Below are 15,559 nucleotides of genomic sequence, written 5' to 3'. Positions count from 1 at the left end.
TCTAGCAGAATGTAAATTTTAATTTTGTTTGCATGTTTGCTTCCTCCTCATTTTGATCAAAGACATCATTATTATTGAATTCCCAACACTTACTTCCGCGCTTGACCTGAAGTATTCAAAATACTTTTTACAAATTGATATATTATCTCATGCTTCAGATTCCACATACATGGACACATTATTGCACACCGTGTAGTGCAAACATACCCGATTACATCGTATGGCTCGCTCCATTTTACCTGCACAATTTTAATCCAATGGGATGATTCAATTACCGTTTCCAGAACGCATTCCCACCCAAGACGAAAGGTAGGGATGATGATAATGGAAATAATGGCCAAGGTTGTACATATCACCTAGTTTTTCTTTTGGCTATTTCATACATTCAGTCTGTTGATGCTATTTTTTGTGACAAACAACAAGAAAAATTAAATAATGCAAAGCAGAAATCGTGCGCATGTTAAAATGTAGCTTTTCAAAAAAGAAACAAAATGAAAAGTCCATTATTAACACAGAATCCTTGTAAACTACAGTAGACATCGCACGAATCGGTTGGAAATGGATGCATAGCAATCGAATAAAAACGTCATGCAGGATTTATGCTACAAGGTGAGAGTACACGATGTCCATCCCACGAAGGAAAACTGGAAAACGAGAATTAAAAATGTTCAATATCGACGTGATTTTAATACCTTTTTTCTCCCGTTACACACACACGTTCTTGTTATGTCCACAGAAGGAAGGCATAAGCTTTTGACCTCATTGTGTGTATCAATTTTCCAGAATAAAGTTCGATACGGTAATGGTCGTTGCTCTTGTTTTACACTCAGTAAAGAGTCAAGTGCATAGGTCAAATATGTGTGTGAATAAGGTGAAATGTGCTTTTACGGGGCTTTTGTCGAATGCGAAGCAGTTATCCATACGATTAATTTGAATGGTTTTACTTTCAAGGGTGACATGATTTATCAGTGTATGCCCTTGATGGCGAGAGTGGATTGTGTTCGCTTAACATAGTGTTCATAAAGCATCAATTGAATTGTGGCAATGATGATTTTTTGTTGATATTTTCTATTCATGAAAACATGGAATTGATAATTGATAATCGCGGTATAGAGCTTTCTTGCTTTTATAGTGTATCGTGTGTATCGCGCAATTTAAAATCGAAATGAGTTTTACGTTTTTACTTCTTACATTTTATAGCTGTTTGAGATAAGCAGCATGATAACGGTTTTACTCTCAGTTCTAGTTGATTTCATTGTTCTGTATCGATTAACCCACAAGCCATTTTAACACAAACTCAGAAAGAAATAAGGTAATTGTTTGTTTTGGTGGCAATCCAGTTTAAGTCCGCATTATCATTATAAGTATTATTAAGGCACGATTTATTCTTAGAATTGTGTGGAAAAAAACTCATTGGCTTCAAGCAATTTTTCAACAAGCCTTCCGAAAGGGTGTCGTGCATGCCAATGGCTGATGGCCTGAAGGATGAGATGCTGTGGCATCATGAACCTGTGCCTTATTAAGTCTCAGTCATCAAAGACAATTCTTTGATTTGAAAGTTTATAATTTACAGCAATCATTTACAAGCTTAAGGCTCATTTTTCAATGTCACTCAGCTCCCTCAAGAGTCGAAGAGAGAAAATGTTATAAATAAGCTTAAACTAGGTAATCGTACCACCATAATGTTGTTCTTGTTAATTTACGTTTTCACATTCTCAACATAACACTAAAAATTCATTCCAAACATAGGACCCTCTTCCAGCAAATGAAACGATTAAGCAACTTGTTAGAATTTTCAGCTGCAACTAAAGCCTTCCACAATCCACCATCACCCCACAGTGCCCCAAAGTGCAGTTCAATTAGCTTATCTGGATTTTGTTTGAACGACCGTTTGGCTCACACCGAAGCAACAAACATAATAATAGGACGCTACATAGTCACACAGGAAAGGAACGCTTTGATGGCTTCAAAAACTTCTTTCACTAAGTCCTTTCCCTGGCTCGGGGAGCTTAATGTTAACATTTTGTGAGCTTTAGCTAGCTTGACCAAACTATTCGGTTGTTCTTGTTGTTCGCCGTTGCGTGAAGAAATGGTCATCTTGGTGGCAGTTGAGCTTCTTTTGTTTAGGATTATACAGCAAAACAATTCAAAAATAACTCCCTTACTCTCCCCCAAGCATATAAAAACAGATAAAGAAAAACGAATGAGTGAGTGTATGCGTTTTAAAGCAGTCAATTGTAAACGATACTGTGAATCTTTTTGTTCGTACGCAACTATGAACAACAGCCTGATAGTAGTAAAATTATGTTTGCTTTTCTTGGAAACAAGAATTAACAAATTACTGATTTTAATCTAATCCTTTCCAGTAGTTGGTGCAAATCCTTCTACGAAAAATAATAACTTTGCCACACAAAATCAGGTGCTGAGTCAAACAAATATAATGGCCATTCATCAACGCTTTTAAAGGCTACACTAACCACACCACAATGCTGCAAAGATGACACTTTTCCACCGAACTTGTTGCTATTGTGGACACGCGACTGCAGTGGAACGTGTTGGGAGAATTTAATTATTCCACAAATTCCACCATCGGAATAAAAGTGAACAAGCTACAATGTTCTCCTGCTCGCTACACGGTCGTAATAAAAGCAAATGAATTGGAAAGAATGCTTTCCGCTAACGTATAGCGGATGGAAGCCACATTCATTGCACACTATCACCATCGAGTGCTGGCGCAGCCGTGCATACACGAGTGTGTTTCTGCTTTCGTTTTATTACATTCCACCTAGAAGCTTACCTGAGAAAATACATCGCAAACGTAATGATTTATTCCTTACCAAAAAGTGTTACCGAGCTTCGTCGTTGGGTGGAAAATGTGATCCGGAAGCGGTTTCGGTGCCGAGCAAGTGGTGCGTGTTTCCGGACTTTTCTCTACCCTTTACATGGGGAGCAGAACGGACAGATGGGTTGGATCGATTGTGCATTTTTTGTGCTACCGAGAAGTCTTAAGGAAGAAACTTATGTATTGAAGGTTGCAGGTAGAGTAGCGTCGTTCCTTATTCTCTTTTACCCACATGCACACGCTGACACTCACACACGTGCCAGAAGTAAAGCATTGAAACGGAAATGAAAAATTGCTACCATCAGCTGAGCAAAGTGGTGAGCACGCCGTCTGCCTGTTAAAATAATGCATGCCTTGTTCGAAAAGGGTAGGTTGCGGATACAATGCATCGGAGAGGGGTTTTCGCTTTCTGGAAATAGCGTCACCAAGCGATAAAGCGATGGCTCCGACAATGTGTTGGTGCAGCTTAATAGGCGATTTATTTTAATTTGGAGACCGAAGTGGGAAACTCTCCGCATGATTTGCTACGATTTCGTGGGCAGTATTACAGTTTGCAAAGACGAGCCTGTATTCTTGGCATAATGAAGTTGCTTGACAAATTTTACTGCTACAGCTCTCGCATGAGCTCTTTAGTATATGCATTAGTAATTTTCTCAATTTTAAACTTTTAATTAAAACTCTTTGGCGTTCATTGTAATCTTTTAATCTGAACTCTTTAAAACAAATGACTTTTAAATGTTTTTTTGTTAAGTTACTGTAAACTCATGTTAGTTGATATCATTTTCACACTCTCAATTAAATGGGCTACACGGTATAACTCGATTGGCCGAATGTGTTGGAAAGATATAACGTGTTTATGTATAAAAGATGCGAGTATCCATTCCAACCCTCAAACATCAAGTGATCTATTCCCACAAGATATCGGAACGGGATGCTCACTTGCAGATCTTGACTTCCAAAACATCGAAACATTCGCCCTGCTTCCATCCTTCCCCATGATGATACACTATCCATGAAGTTTTGCAACATGGCATCAAAGTGTCAAAAAACGATACACCTTTGGGCTGCAACATACTCTTATGTGAATCACCTTTCCCCAGAATCGGACAAGTTTATGTAAAGGTTCATCTGGGACCGAGTATTACCGAAATTTGTTGATCTGAAATAAATCAACCGTATGTGACATTGTTGGACCCACTTGTTTCCTGGGGATTTTCGGGTCGTCATGGCTTGTGTAAACCGGAACATTCGATGAGCACCAAACGTGTTCCAGGATGCTGAGATCGCTTAGAACGTGTGCGTGTTGCGAGCAATCAACTTGGTTGCAAAGTTTGCTGGATGATGACAGTCTCAGTTTGATGGAAGTGGAGAACTATTCGACCGGAAGTTTGTTGAACCTAGTTTCAGCTTAATTTTAGCGTACCATGTTATTGATGCGTTAAGACGGAAAGCGTTTGTTGAGAAGCACTGTGTGGTTATGTCAGACGGCGAACATCGTCTAGGTATGAGAAACTGGGAACGGAAAGCTGGGGAAATGGCAGACGGAACGGTGTGGCTCGTGTCATTGTAGAGGAATTCTATGGTACATTCTGTCAACGGCAAAGTATGCGTTGGATGCCCAAGTTATGCCATTGGTTTCCGATTTTGATCCTGGTGATAAAGAAAAGGCAGTGGGTGTAACGTTGTTTGTAAGCACGCGTTGTTCGAGGCTTTGTGATTTAACATCAATCGGTCGGTGTTCGAGCAGCTACGCGAATCGTGCAGATTTGAACTGCGGATCGGATCACATCCGTGCCCGTTCATGTACACATCTCTATCGATCTTCAATTAATAAATAGAGAGCGAAAAGGCTTTTTCTCTCTCTTCATCACCAGCAATTTCTTACAACGGCTTCGGTAATTATTAGCAGCAAAAACCAAAGAAAGAAAAGGAAACTTTATCCGAAAACTATTCGCGACGAAACATTGGTGCCGTGACCAGGATTGTGCCGATAGCCTGAATATTCGCAATTTTTTCGATAAAGTGCTAAACACCTTTGCCTTTCACTGCTCGACCGTTACACTGCACTTTACACTACACTCGCGTACACGATAATCGCAGTTTTAGTAAGATGCCAGCTCAACCGCTTATTTTGTCGTCGAGACGAACGATTTTAATTGCCATTTTGGCCCGTTACGAAGAGTTTCTTCAAAACTACCAGCCCGATAGGGATTCTATCGAGGTGGAAACTCGTATGGCCAAATTTGACCAAATATGCAAGGATTTGGAGAACCTTCAACAGCAGCTGGAGGACAGTGCAACCACTGCTGACGAGATGACACACAATGCCGCCCTTAGGGAGGATTTTGAACGGCGCTTGATTCGCGTTCAATCGGCATTGAAAGCGAAATATAGAGAAATTCCGCGCAGCGAAGTGTCGCAGCAAGGAGCCGGTAGGAACCCGCTACAAGGCATAAAACTGCCCACCATCGCTCTGCCGGAGTTTGACGGCGATTATATGCAATGGCTGACCTTTAGGGATACCTTTGAGTGTTTGATTCACGATAATGTTGATTTGCCGCCAATACAAAAATTCCATTATCTACGCGCAGCCCTAAAAGGTGAAGCAGCGCAAGTGATCGAAGCCATTACAATAAGCGCCTCCAGCTATGAATTAGCTTGGAAAACACTCGCTGAGCGATATTCGAATGAATATCTGCTGAAAAAACGCCACTTGCAAGCGATGTTCGGCATCACACCAGCGAAGAGGGAAAGTGCGACAACCCTGCACCAGTTAGTGGACGAGTTCGAGCGTCACAAAAAAACCCTAAATCACTTGGGAGAGAAAACTGACGGCTGGAGCAGCATATTAGAGCATTTACTTTGCACAAAATTGCCCTCTAACACATTGCGCGATTGGGAAGAATTTGCTTCGACCAATGACAATCCGAGCTACGATTCGTTGATTGCCTTTTTACACCGCCGTATGCGCGTACTCGAGACGCTATTAGTAAACAAACCCGAACCATCACCTATAGAAACACCGATACCACCAAGACGCACCATTTTTACGCGCACTGCTAGTTTTGCTACCACTGACCGCGATGTTAATAAATGCCCGTTGTGCAATATGCCGCACACCATAACAAAATGCCAGCGATTTAATGCCATGAATCCTGCCCAGCGGTACCGTAAGGTACTTGATGCCCGCTTGTGTTTGAATTGTCTGCGAGACAATCACCGTGCCCGCGATTGCTCGTCACAGTACAAGTGTCGTCATTGCAACTTGGCGCATCACACAATGATTCACACTGAAAGCACTCCCAGCACATCTTCCACTACATTTCCAATGCTAGCTGCGCAAGATGAACTTTCACACACAACACACGCCACTGATGATCACACGGCTAGCATACAACGCAGCTACGCAGCTGCAATAAAACAATCACCTTCACAAATATTACTACAAACTGCACTTCTAAATGTAACCGATGCACACGGCATCCTGCATCCTGTGCGTGCACTCTTAGACAGCGCATCACAGCCCAATTTGATGAGCAATCGCCTTGCTCAGAGGTTGGCTTTGATAGGTAGCACGGTTAACATAACCCTCAAAGGAGCAGGACTATCCACCAGAACGGTGAGGAGGTCGGTTCGAGCTCAAATTGCTTCACGTGTTGAACATTTTGACTTGGATGTCGATTTTCTGGTAGTAGACAGGGTGATCGCTGATCTGCCGGCGCATGAAGTTTCCACTCGCGGCTGGAACATTCCTTCGGAATTTGTTTTGGCTGACCCGCAGTTCGATAAATCAGCCCCGATTGATCTCATCCTTGGTGCCCGTCATTACGCTTCCTTCTTTACGAGCGTAAAATCGCACGAGCTTGCTCCGAACCTTCTAACTATGCTGAACAGCGTGTTTGGGTGGGTCATGATTGGTCCCACCTCTCCTCAGAATCCTGCATCTCCGACCGATTGCACCGCCGCGTCCACAATCGTCTGCATGGCATCCCTGGAGGAGTCTCTCGAACGCTTTTGGAAGCTGGAAGAGTTAAGCGTCAATGATTCGTACTCACCTGATGAGCGGCGATGCGAAACATTGTATAAAGAAACCACTCAGCGCGACGAGTCGGGTCGCTATATTGTACGATTGCCCAAACAGACCGACTTCACGGAAAAGCTTGGCCTGTCTAAAACTACCGCTTTGAGACGCTTCGAGCTGCTGGAGAGGAGGCTAGAACGCAACCCACAGCTCAAGGAAGACTATCATGCCTTCATGAAGGAGTATTTGGAGCTGGGGCACATGTCGCTCATGAACAAAGATAGTGGGGATGAACGGGCGTACTACCTACCGCACCATCCCGTATTTAAAGCCTCCAGTACCACCACGAAAGTAAGGGTCGTGTTCGACGGATCTGCAAAAACAAGCACCGGTTATTCCTTGAATGACATTCTATGTGTTGGTCCAATCGTGCAGGACGAGCTGCTTGATATTGTGTTGCGATTCCGCACCTACCAAATAGCACTTGTGGGAGATATAGCTAAAATGTACCGACAAATATTGCTGCATTCTGATGATCGTCGATTGGTGCGCATATTCTTTCGATTTTCGCCGCAAGCTCCGATCCAAGTATATGAGCTCAACACCGTTACATACGGACTAGCACCTTCCTCGTTTCTGGCTACACGCACACTTATCCAACTAGCAGATGATGAAGGGACTGAGTATGCGCTTGCACCTGCAGCCCTGAAACGAAACTTTTACGTGGACGACTTCATTGGTGGTGCCAATAACGTTCGCGAAGCTGTTCAGCTGCGTAAGGAGTTATCAGCGCTACTTGCCAAAGGTGGGTTTGAGTTGCGCAAGTGGTCCTCAAACAATCTGAGCGTACTCTCCGGCTTAAGCACCGAGTATATCGGCACACACTCATCACTGCATTTTATACCCAACGAGACGGTCAAAGCACTCGGCATCTCGTGGAAGCCTGAATCGGATGAGCTGTGTTTTGAATCCAACACTGAGGCTGATGAAGCCACGTCGACCAAGCGATCTATTTTGTCGAGCATTGCCAAAATGTACGATCCGCTCGGATTGATAGCACCGGTGATCGTGCGTGCTAAGATGCTGATGCAGGAGCTATGGCTACTCAAATCCGGCTGGGATGAACCTGTTCCTAATCACATCTGTAAAAAATGGAAGGCGATTCAGAGCGACTGGAAAATGTTATCCGAGTACAGGACTAACCGTTACGCTCTCTTACCAGATGCAACAGTAGAATTCCACACATTTACCGATGCTTCGGAGGCCGCCTACGGAGCATGTGTCTACGCTCGTTGTGAAAACGCGGCGGGAGAAGTCCGCATCAGCCTATTAGCTTCGAAGTCTCGAGTGGCACCACTGAAGCGCGTCACGTTGCCGAGGCTTGAACTAAGCGCAGCTGTCCTGGGCGCCCATCTGCATCATCGCGTCAAGGAGGCAATGCAGATCGTGTGCGCCGAATCGTTTTTCTGGTCCGACTCAACAGTGACGCTAAAATGGATTGCGTCACCTCCCAACTCCTGGAAGACGTTCGTGGCAAATCGAGTAGCTGAGGTGCAACACTACTCTCATCCAAGGCAATGGAGGCACGTTCCTGGCACATCCAATCCTGCTGACTTGGTTTCCCGAGGCATGTCGGCAGCACACTTCACGCAGAATCAGCTTTGGAATAATGGTCCAGATTGGCTTGTGCAACCTTCGTCCCATTGGCCCAGCTCAGATCCAGAACCAAGCGATGAGGCGGACCTAGAAACACGCCAGGTGAGTGCCGCTTTAGTTTGTACACCAACTCATCCATGGTTTGGCATTTCTTCATCCTTCACCAGAATGGTACGCATCATTGCATACTGCATACGGTTTGTGCGCAACACCAAGCAGAAGGCGCGATCCCAGCGACCGATACCGCACACCAACGCATCCAAGACGATCACGCCCAAGTACGTGGATGCTGCAAAAATTGTGCTTTGCAGACTAGCCCAGCAAGATGCATTTTCCGCGGAAATCAAGCAGCTAAAAAAGGGAGAAGCATTGATGAAACAATCTCCTTTACGAAAACTTACCCCATTCCTGGATACAGAAGAAGTAATACGGGTGGGAGGACGATTGAACTTGTCGCAACTACCGTATCAGTCCAAGCATCCAGCTGTTCTACCGAAGAACCACAAATTCACCCGTCTACTTGCGGAAGATTATCATGAAGAGATGAAACATGCTAGTGGAAGGCTATTGCTATCCCGCATTAGAGAACTGTATTGGCCACTGGACGGACGTCGCTTGGTAAAAAGCATTGCAAGAAACTGCTTCCGCTGTATTCGGCAAGATCCCGCACTCGCCCGGCAGCCGGTTGGCCAGCTTCCACCATCCCGCATCACACCGAGCCGACCGTTTTCTGTAACCGGAGTGGACTACGCCGGTCCATTCTATTTGAAGCCAGCGCACCGGAAGGCAGCAGCTACTAAGAGCTATCTGTGCGTTTTCGTGTGTTTCGCTACGAAAGCTGTGCATTTGGAACTCGTAGGAGACCTCACAACGGCGGGATTCTTAGCAGCGCTACGCCGATTCACATCACGACGCGGATTGCCAGCCCACATCCATTCTGATAATGGGAAAAACTTCGAAGGCGCAGAACGTGAACTGAAGGAGCTTTTTGAGCTGTTCAACGACGAACAACACCGCAACACCGTGGCTACCAGATGCGCTGACCGGGGAATCACTTGGCATTTCAACCCACCAAAGGCTCCACACTTCGGCGGATTATGGGAAGCCGCAGTAAAGACAGCGAAGCGACACCTCTATCGTCACCTGGGCAATACTCGGCTGTCGTACGAAGGCTACTGCACTGTGCTCCACCAAATCGAGGCAGCGATGAATTCCCGTCCGCTGTTGCCTTTGTCCGACGATCCCAACGAGCTAGCTGCACTCACACCGGCACACTTCCTTATTGGCACATCGATGTTCGCCGTGCCTGAACCGGACTACACCCAGCTGAAATCCTGCACGCTAGATGATCTTCAGAAGTGGCAGCTTTTGGTTCAGCGTTTTTGGAAGCATTGGGCCACTGAGTATCTACAAGAAATGCAAAAAAGTTATGCAAGTGGTGGCAGCAACAACAGCAACATACTTCCCGGCAGGTTAGTGATCCTCATGGACGAATCGTTACCCACCACTCGTTGGCCTCTCGCGCGTATTGTTGAAATCCATCCCGGTGAAGACAAGATAGTACGCGTCGTTACGCTCAAGACAGCTAAGGGAATAATTACGCGACCGATCACGAAAATATGCGTTTTACCGCTCAGCACTGATAGCGAAAACCCCGTGTAATGTAGGAAACAACTTTTTGTTGACATTCGTCAAGGTGGGGAGGATGTTCGAGCAGCTACGCGAATCGTGCAGATTTGAACTGCGGATCGGATCACATCCGTGCCCGTTCATGTACACATCTCTATCGATCTTCAATTAATAAATAGAGAGCGAAAAGGCTTTTTCTCTCTCTTCATCACCAGCAATTTCTTACAACGGCTTCGGTAATTATTAGCAGCAAAAACCAAAGAAAGAAAAGGAAACTTTATCCGAAAACTATTCGCGACGAAACAGTCGGTGTTGAAGAACATATTCGAATGGGGTAGTGATACTGTAAAAAGTGTTCCTCGTTTTGGGATGTTTTATCCTGGTTACGATGCTACGAAAAAAATGATTTGTTTATTCCGCGCTGTGCTTAGTTCTCGTAAAAGCTTTTGCAAAAAGTATACCAATTATCAACTTTATTTGTACAGCTCTTCCCAAGTGAAGATTATGCAAACCAAATCTACATACCACACACACCACTCACCACTTTTGTCAAATTTTGTGATATGAATGCTTGTGGAGACACTGTATTCCTTCGATTATATGCAGTTTTGTCATCATCATACATACCAACACCGTTAGCCAATAACGAAGAGGCTATTTTTCTACCAGGAAGTCTTCGATCTGGGCCCACTTAGAAAATTAAACTCACAAGATAAGTCATGTTTGAGGATCCTTTGTGGTCCGCATAGTATGTTATCGATGGGTTATCGACGGGCAAACCTTTGAACGTTGGCTTCAGGCAGTTTTCCACGCCAAACACATATGGAATGATGAGTTTGCATGCTGCCTGCCGATGGCAGGAAGGAAGGAATGATGATAAGCTTGAAGTTGACCTTCATTGACCGCCTTTCAGTTCTGTCGAACTAGCTTTCGGCAAATATGGTGAGAGTTACAGGCAAGTTCGTTGGCAAAATATTTATCCTTATTGGATTATAAACTGTGTTCAACTTGATCGCTTCATCTGGAAGTTTATGTTTGACTTGGAACTGCATGGTCACTCTTTATCTCAAAGAGTGCACTCGTTACTGCAAGCGTTACTGGAAACTTTTCAAAAATGCTCAACCGCAAAACTACTGTTTGGCAGCATTTTCCCTAAAGAAAAATAATATTTGCCAGAGATTCAAAAGCTTCCGGACGCTTCTTTTGCCATATATTTCTGCATCAAAACAAGTCATTTTCAATAGTTCTGTTTGTTTGCAAGAATGTTTAAACCAAAAATCTTCGAGTTTCGTTTAATTTGTTCAATGTTCTTTGCTATGTTCCGTAAACAAGACTGTAAGCTCAATAACAAAGGATCCGTTTCGACGTAAAACAAATCATGCGAAAGGAAAACCCAGTAATAATGCTTCACAGAAAGTGTTTAACACAGCAATGGTAAACTCTTCAGGCAAGTGCTGTTTACTGATGGTTTGTATTTGGTGTTTGAATTGATAATTAAATTAAATGTTGTTTGCGTGGTTTGTTTGCAGATTGATGCCATCTGTTGATGGCTCCGATGAGTATTTACATTGGAAGGTGTAAATCAACGATTCAGGATTTCAAAACATTGAGCCGAATTATTAATTTCATTACGTTTCATGCCATTCGTTGCTACAGAGTGTTGGCATTCGTCACAGTGCTTCTATTTGTATCTCTTTAATTGATGTATCATTTTCGGAAAAGATGATTTCGTGTCACTCTTTGAGTAAATATTCCGCCAACAACACCCCATGCAAGTAACCTTTTTCATTCTAGCTGAGCCATCAAGATGTACTCAGAAACAGTGTCTGACTACGAAAGGAAATGAATTTATAGTTCTATTTTTGTACACCGAATGTCCTGACCATTTCCGACTTCTGGGAAATGTCTATTCCAAGTCTGTGTGCACAAGTCAAGACCATAGTCTGCGGTACATTGTGTCAAGTTTCTGCCACGAATGGTAAAAATAGATTCAAGCACTAAGGTTACCAATTGGGAAGCGTCGGTGTGAGACCAACCACAAAAAAGACTCAACAAAAAAGAGGGCAGTTTCTAGAGAGGCAACAGCACGCCATTCATACGCTGCACATATCCATATGGACTCTCTTGTGGAGGAAGGATTAAGAGTCCCGAGGGCGGACTGTTATGCCAACCGCAGCCACCCTCAGCCGCTGCGATGATTGTCGATGTTAATTGTTTTGTTTATGAAATTTGGAAAGTTTGGTTCATTTTATGACTGTTGCTGGTAAGGCACGGGATTGGGCAGGTGAGTGGAGGCAAGTTTATTTTTGCATACAGATAGTGTTGCGTTAGCAACGTCCGGTGATATTTTTTTTCCCGAAATGATTCACTCGCGACGTTAGTTAGGTTCTCTTAACTTCACTTTATTGAATTCTATTAACGCAGTACGTAACGGTGGTACTGTAAATTTACTTATAACAAAGTGGTTAAAAAAATTCCACTGCTTCTGGTTCCGCGGTGATGACGAGAAAAAGAAAGTGCTTTCCCAAATTTCCCTTTTATGGCTTTTCCACCATTGCAAATTCGCGGGCTTGCGATCCTCATCGTTAGTCGAGCAGTCCCACAGTCGAGCAGTAACGTGGGTCAAATGTCACTGCTTGACACTTGCGCTGACATTCGATGTTTTCCTGTGTTAAACAATAACAGATAGATATATGCTCTCGACAGCTCGTAGCGCCGAAGCACATGTGTGTTCGGATGGGGAATATTCAATTTTCACCACCATGGTAATGAGTGTCTGTCCTGTATGCGGTCGTTAGATGGGAGCGTGAGAAAGATGAAGAATGAAAGGGATAGATTGAGAGTGTAGTAGAACGAGAGGAACGTGTTTCTAATTATTATTTCATACCTTACCAATTGTTCATGTCGTGACAAGAGAGAGTATGTTGTTACTTTGCTTTTGCAAAGATTTTATGCAAATTTGAAGCATGCTGTCAAATGAGATGTGAACTAATAATAAAGCCGTTTGTATGCTATTTTTCTAGCACAAAGACAAATGGTTCACAGAGTTTGAGAATTATGTTGAGCTTAATATTTAACACTTGATATAAGTGGACATGCATGCAGCAATGTTTAAATAATATTTAAATGAAATAATGAATAATAGATTGTCCAGGATAGGTAAACTTTAACTGTAACTTATCAAACATTGTTTTAACTTTTTTTCAGGCAATTTGATATTGAATGACAGCATTTATCAAGATAATTGTAAGGATAATGAGAAATTTTTCAAAAAAGAGAGGTAGAACGCTTCGAAAATTTACTGTGTTTCCAACATTTGAGCAAATAACTGTGCAAAGTTGAAGTTTGATTTAGATCATCTTTATAAAAACTAATCGTCTATCAAAACATCAACCAACCTTGTTCACCTTCATACTTGATAACTTTAGAGAGTTTAAGTTCGGTTATGAACGATGGATGGACAGAATCGTAGTCAATCAAAGAAAAACAAACCACTATGAACTATTCCGAATCCCTTCCTCTGCAGCATGTTCAGAACATTTCAAAGTATGGTACAAAGTTGAACACTCCTCAGGGCAACCAACGAAAGACATGACACGGTAAGTGAATGTATAGTTTTAATTAGAATCTTCCGTTTGAATGATCCTCAGAGTGTGTGGGGAATTGTTTCGGCAATGGGAAAATTCCCTCAACTGCTTTACACTTGCAAAGGAATTTGGATCTTATGGGAAAATGAAGCGGTGGTTTAAAACCGTTTTAAATCGTGTAAAGGTGGGTCTTGTTTTTGGTTTGCATGAAATGAGATACACATTGTTACCAACTGCTACAACGCACACGGTGTAACTATTCATGAAACGCGCCCGTCAGGCTCGGATGTTAGCTTGTCTGCTTGGGTTTGGAAACGGTGGTTGATATTAATTTGTATTTGCACTTTCATTAGTGTACCGTGCACGTGTGTGTGTGGATTTTGAAAACATGTGATTGGCACTAGTGATAATGCGAATAAGAGCGCTTGTCACTTGGTCGGTATGCCTTGAGTTTCTTGCCTGGAAAGTGATTAGAGTTGTGCGTGAACAAAATGTTTCATTTGATAGAAAAGCTCAAACCACAGGCGAGGATTGTGTGTTAAGGAATCAATTCAGAGGTCATTGGCAAACTTTCTTAGGTTTATGGTAGGGCTTTGACGTCAGCGTATTTTATCTTCTCTTTTTTCTCATTATATTTGTTTATATTGCTGACGGTTAGAATCTTCCAAGATTTAGAAACTTAAAAAACGCAACATGATGCACCAACGAAACCCTTCCTAAAACCAGATTATCTTCGATGAAACAGCAATTATACTAAAAGGGCTCACAAGTTATCACCTTTCCTTTCCAGCAGAGACATATAAGAAACACAAAAAAGGAGCTACTTGTGATAGTCAGTGCGGGTGATAAAGCGAGAGAAAGAGAAAACAACCGAAATCCGGCTTTCGTGGGTTAAAACACAGTCCAACGAATTGACTACATTAATATTCCACGCGCAGACGCCTTCATCCTTCACCCGGGAGATACAGAAAATCACTTTCCCTTGTTCATCAATAGCCTCCGGGATGGGGTGGCCTCAAACACGTTAGGTTGATGGGTGGGTAGATTGTGAGCCATTTGTTAGTTGTTTCACCAACACTCCGTTACTTCTGAATGCAAGAATGGCAAATAAGTTTTAAGGGATGAAAGGGAAAAGTTGGATTTGAGCACGCAAAAACAACTTACTTCCAGCGATCTAGAGGGTCAAACAGTGTTTCCAGTCTATTTGTGAGCTGAATTGAGCTGTGGGAATTGCCGTAGGACTGTGAGGATGGTGTGGGCTGTGCGTGCCGACGAACGGGATGTGCAAATCAAATTCTAAGTGATACGATTGATGCTTCCAAAAATTGATCGTGTGTTTTGCCTTCTTCTGAAGGCGTCATTATCGGAAGAGCAACTACCTCATTACCAGAGAAAGAAAGAAAAACCTAAAATCTAAACCATCAACAAAATTGAGTAACTGTTGATATAAGATGAGAATATGTAAGAGAAAGATTTATGAATTTAAGGAATATGGAAAGCTTTTGTAAATGAAGCATGTACTACTGTTCGAATTACAGGTAACACTAGCGGATATCTATGGTTTGTGTATCTGCTATCTATTTTGTAAGGTATAATTTAAACGAATAGGTACGAATGTTTTGATAGTTACCAAATTTCCCACATGTATTTCAGTTTCTGGAGAATGTCTGCAAACACAAGATATGGTACTATTTGCATCATCACTAAACTATACTAAGTTAGGCATCGACTGTGGAGGAATTTACATCCGCAGTCGTTAAACTGAATTATCTCTCCTGAAATGGACGGTCATTTCCGCACCGGTAAGCAAATGTTTTGCTCGTG

General features: G+C 42.9%; 2 protein-coding genes across 2 annotated transcripts in view; both read left to right on the top strand.

The window, feature by feature from the left end:
* LOC120957536 (zwei Ig domain protein zig-8-like) overlaps nt 1-15,559 on the top strand; it is a 316,504-nt gene that overhangs the window by 109,311 nt on the left and 191,634 nt on the right. The window lies entirely within an intron of this gene.
* On the top strand, nt 4,953-10,181 carry LOC120961248 (uncharacterized). The gene is made up of 2 exons (XM_049608149.1): nt 4,953-5,274; nt 6,535-10,181. Exons 1-2 carry the CDS (start codon nt 4,953-4,955, stop codon nt 10,179-10,181), a joined length of 3,969 nt encoding a protein of 1,322 aa, XP_049464106.1.

The sequence above is a fragment of the Anopheles coluzzii genome, chromosome 3 (genome assembly GCF_943734685.1).
Source record: "Anopheles coluzzii chromosome 3, AcolN3, whole genome shotgun sequence".
NCBI classification, from domain to species: Eukaryota; Metazoa; Arthropoda; class Insecta; order Diptera; family Culicidae; genus Anopheles; species Anopheles coluzzii.
The sequence above is the reverse complement of the archived record's forward strand: the minus strand, read 5'-3'. Positions and strand labels throughout refer to the sequence as shown.

Bases quoted from the DNA above. Each gene is read 5' to 3' on its own strand.
- LOC120961248 (XM_049608149.1), top strand. From the start codon at position 4,953: ATGCCAGCTCAACCGCTTATTTTGTCGTCGAGACGAACGATTTTAATT. The intron at 5,275-6,534 runs GTAGGAACCCGC...ATTTTCTGGTAG, and splicing joins AGTGTCGCAGCAAGGAGCCG to TAGACAGGGTGATCGCTGAT.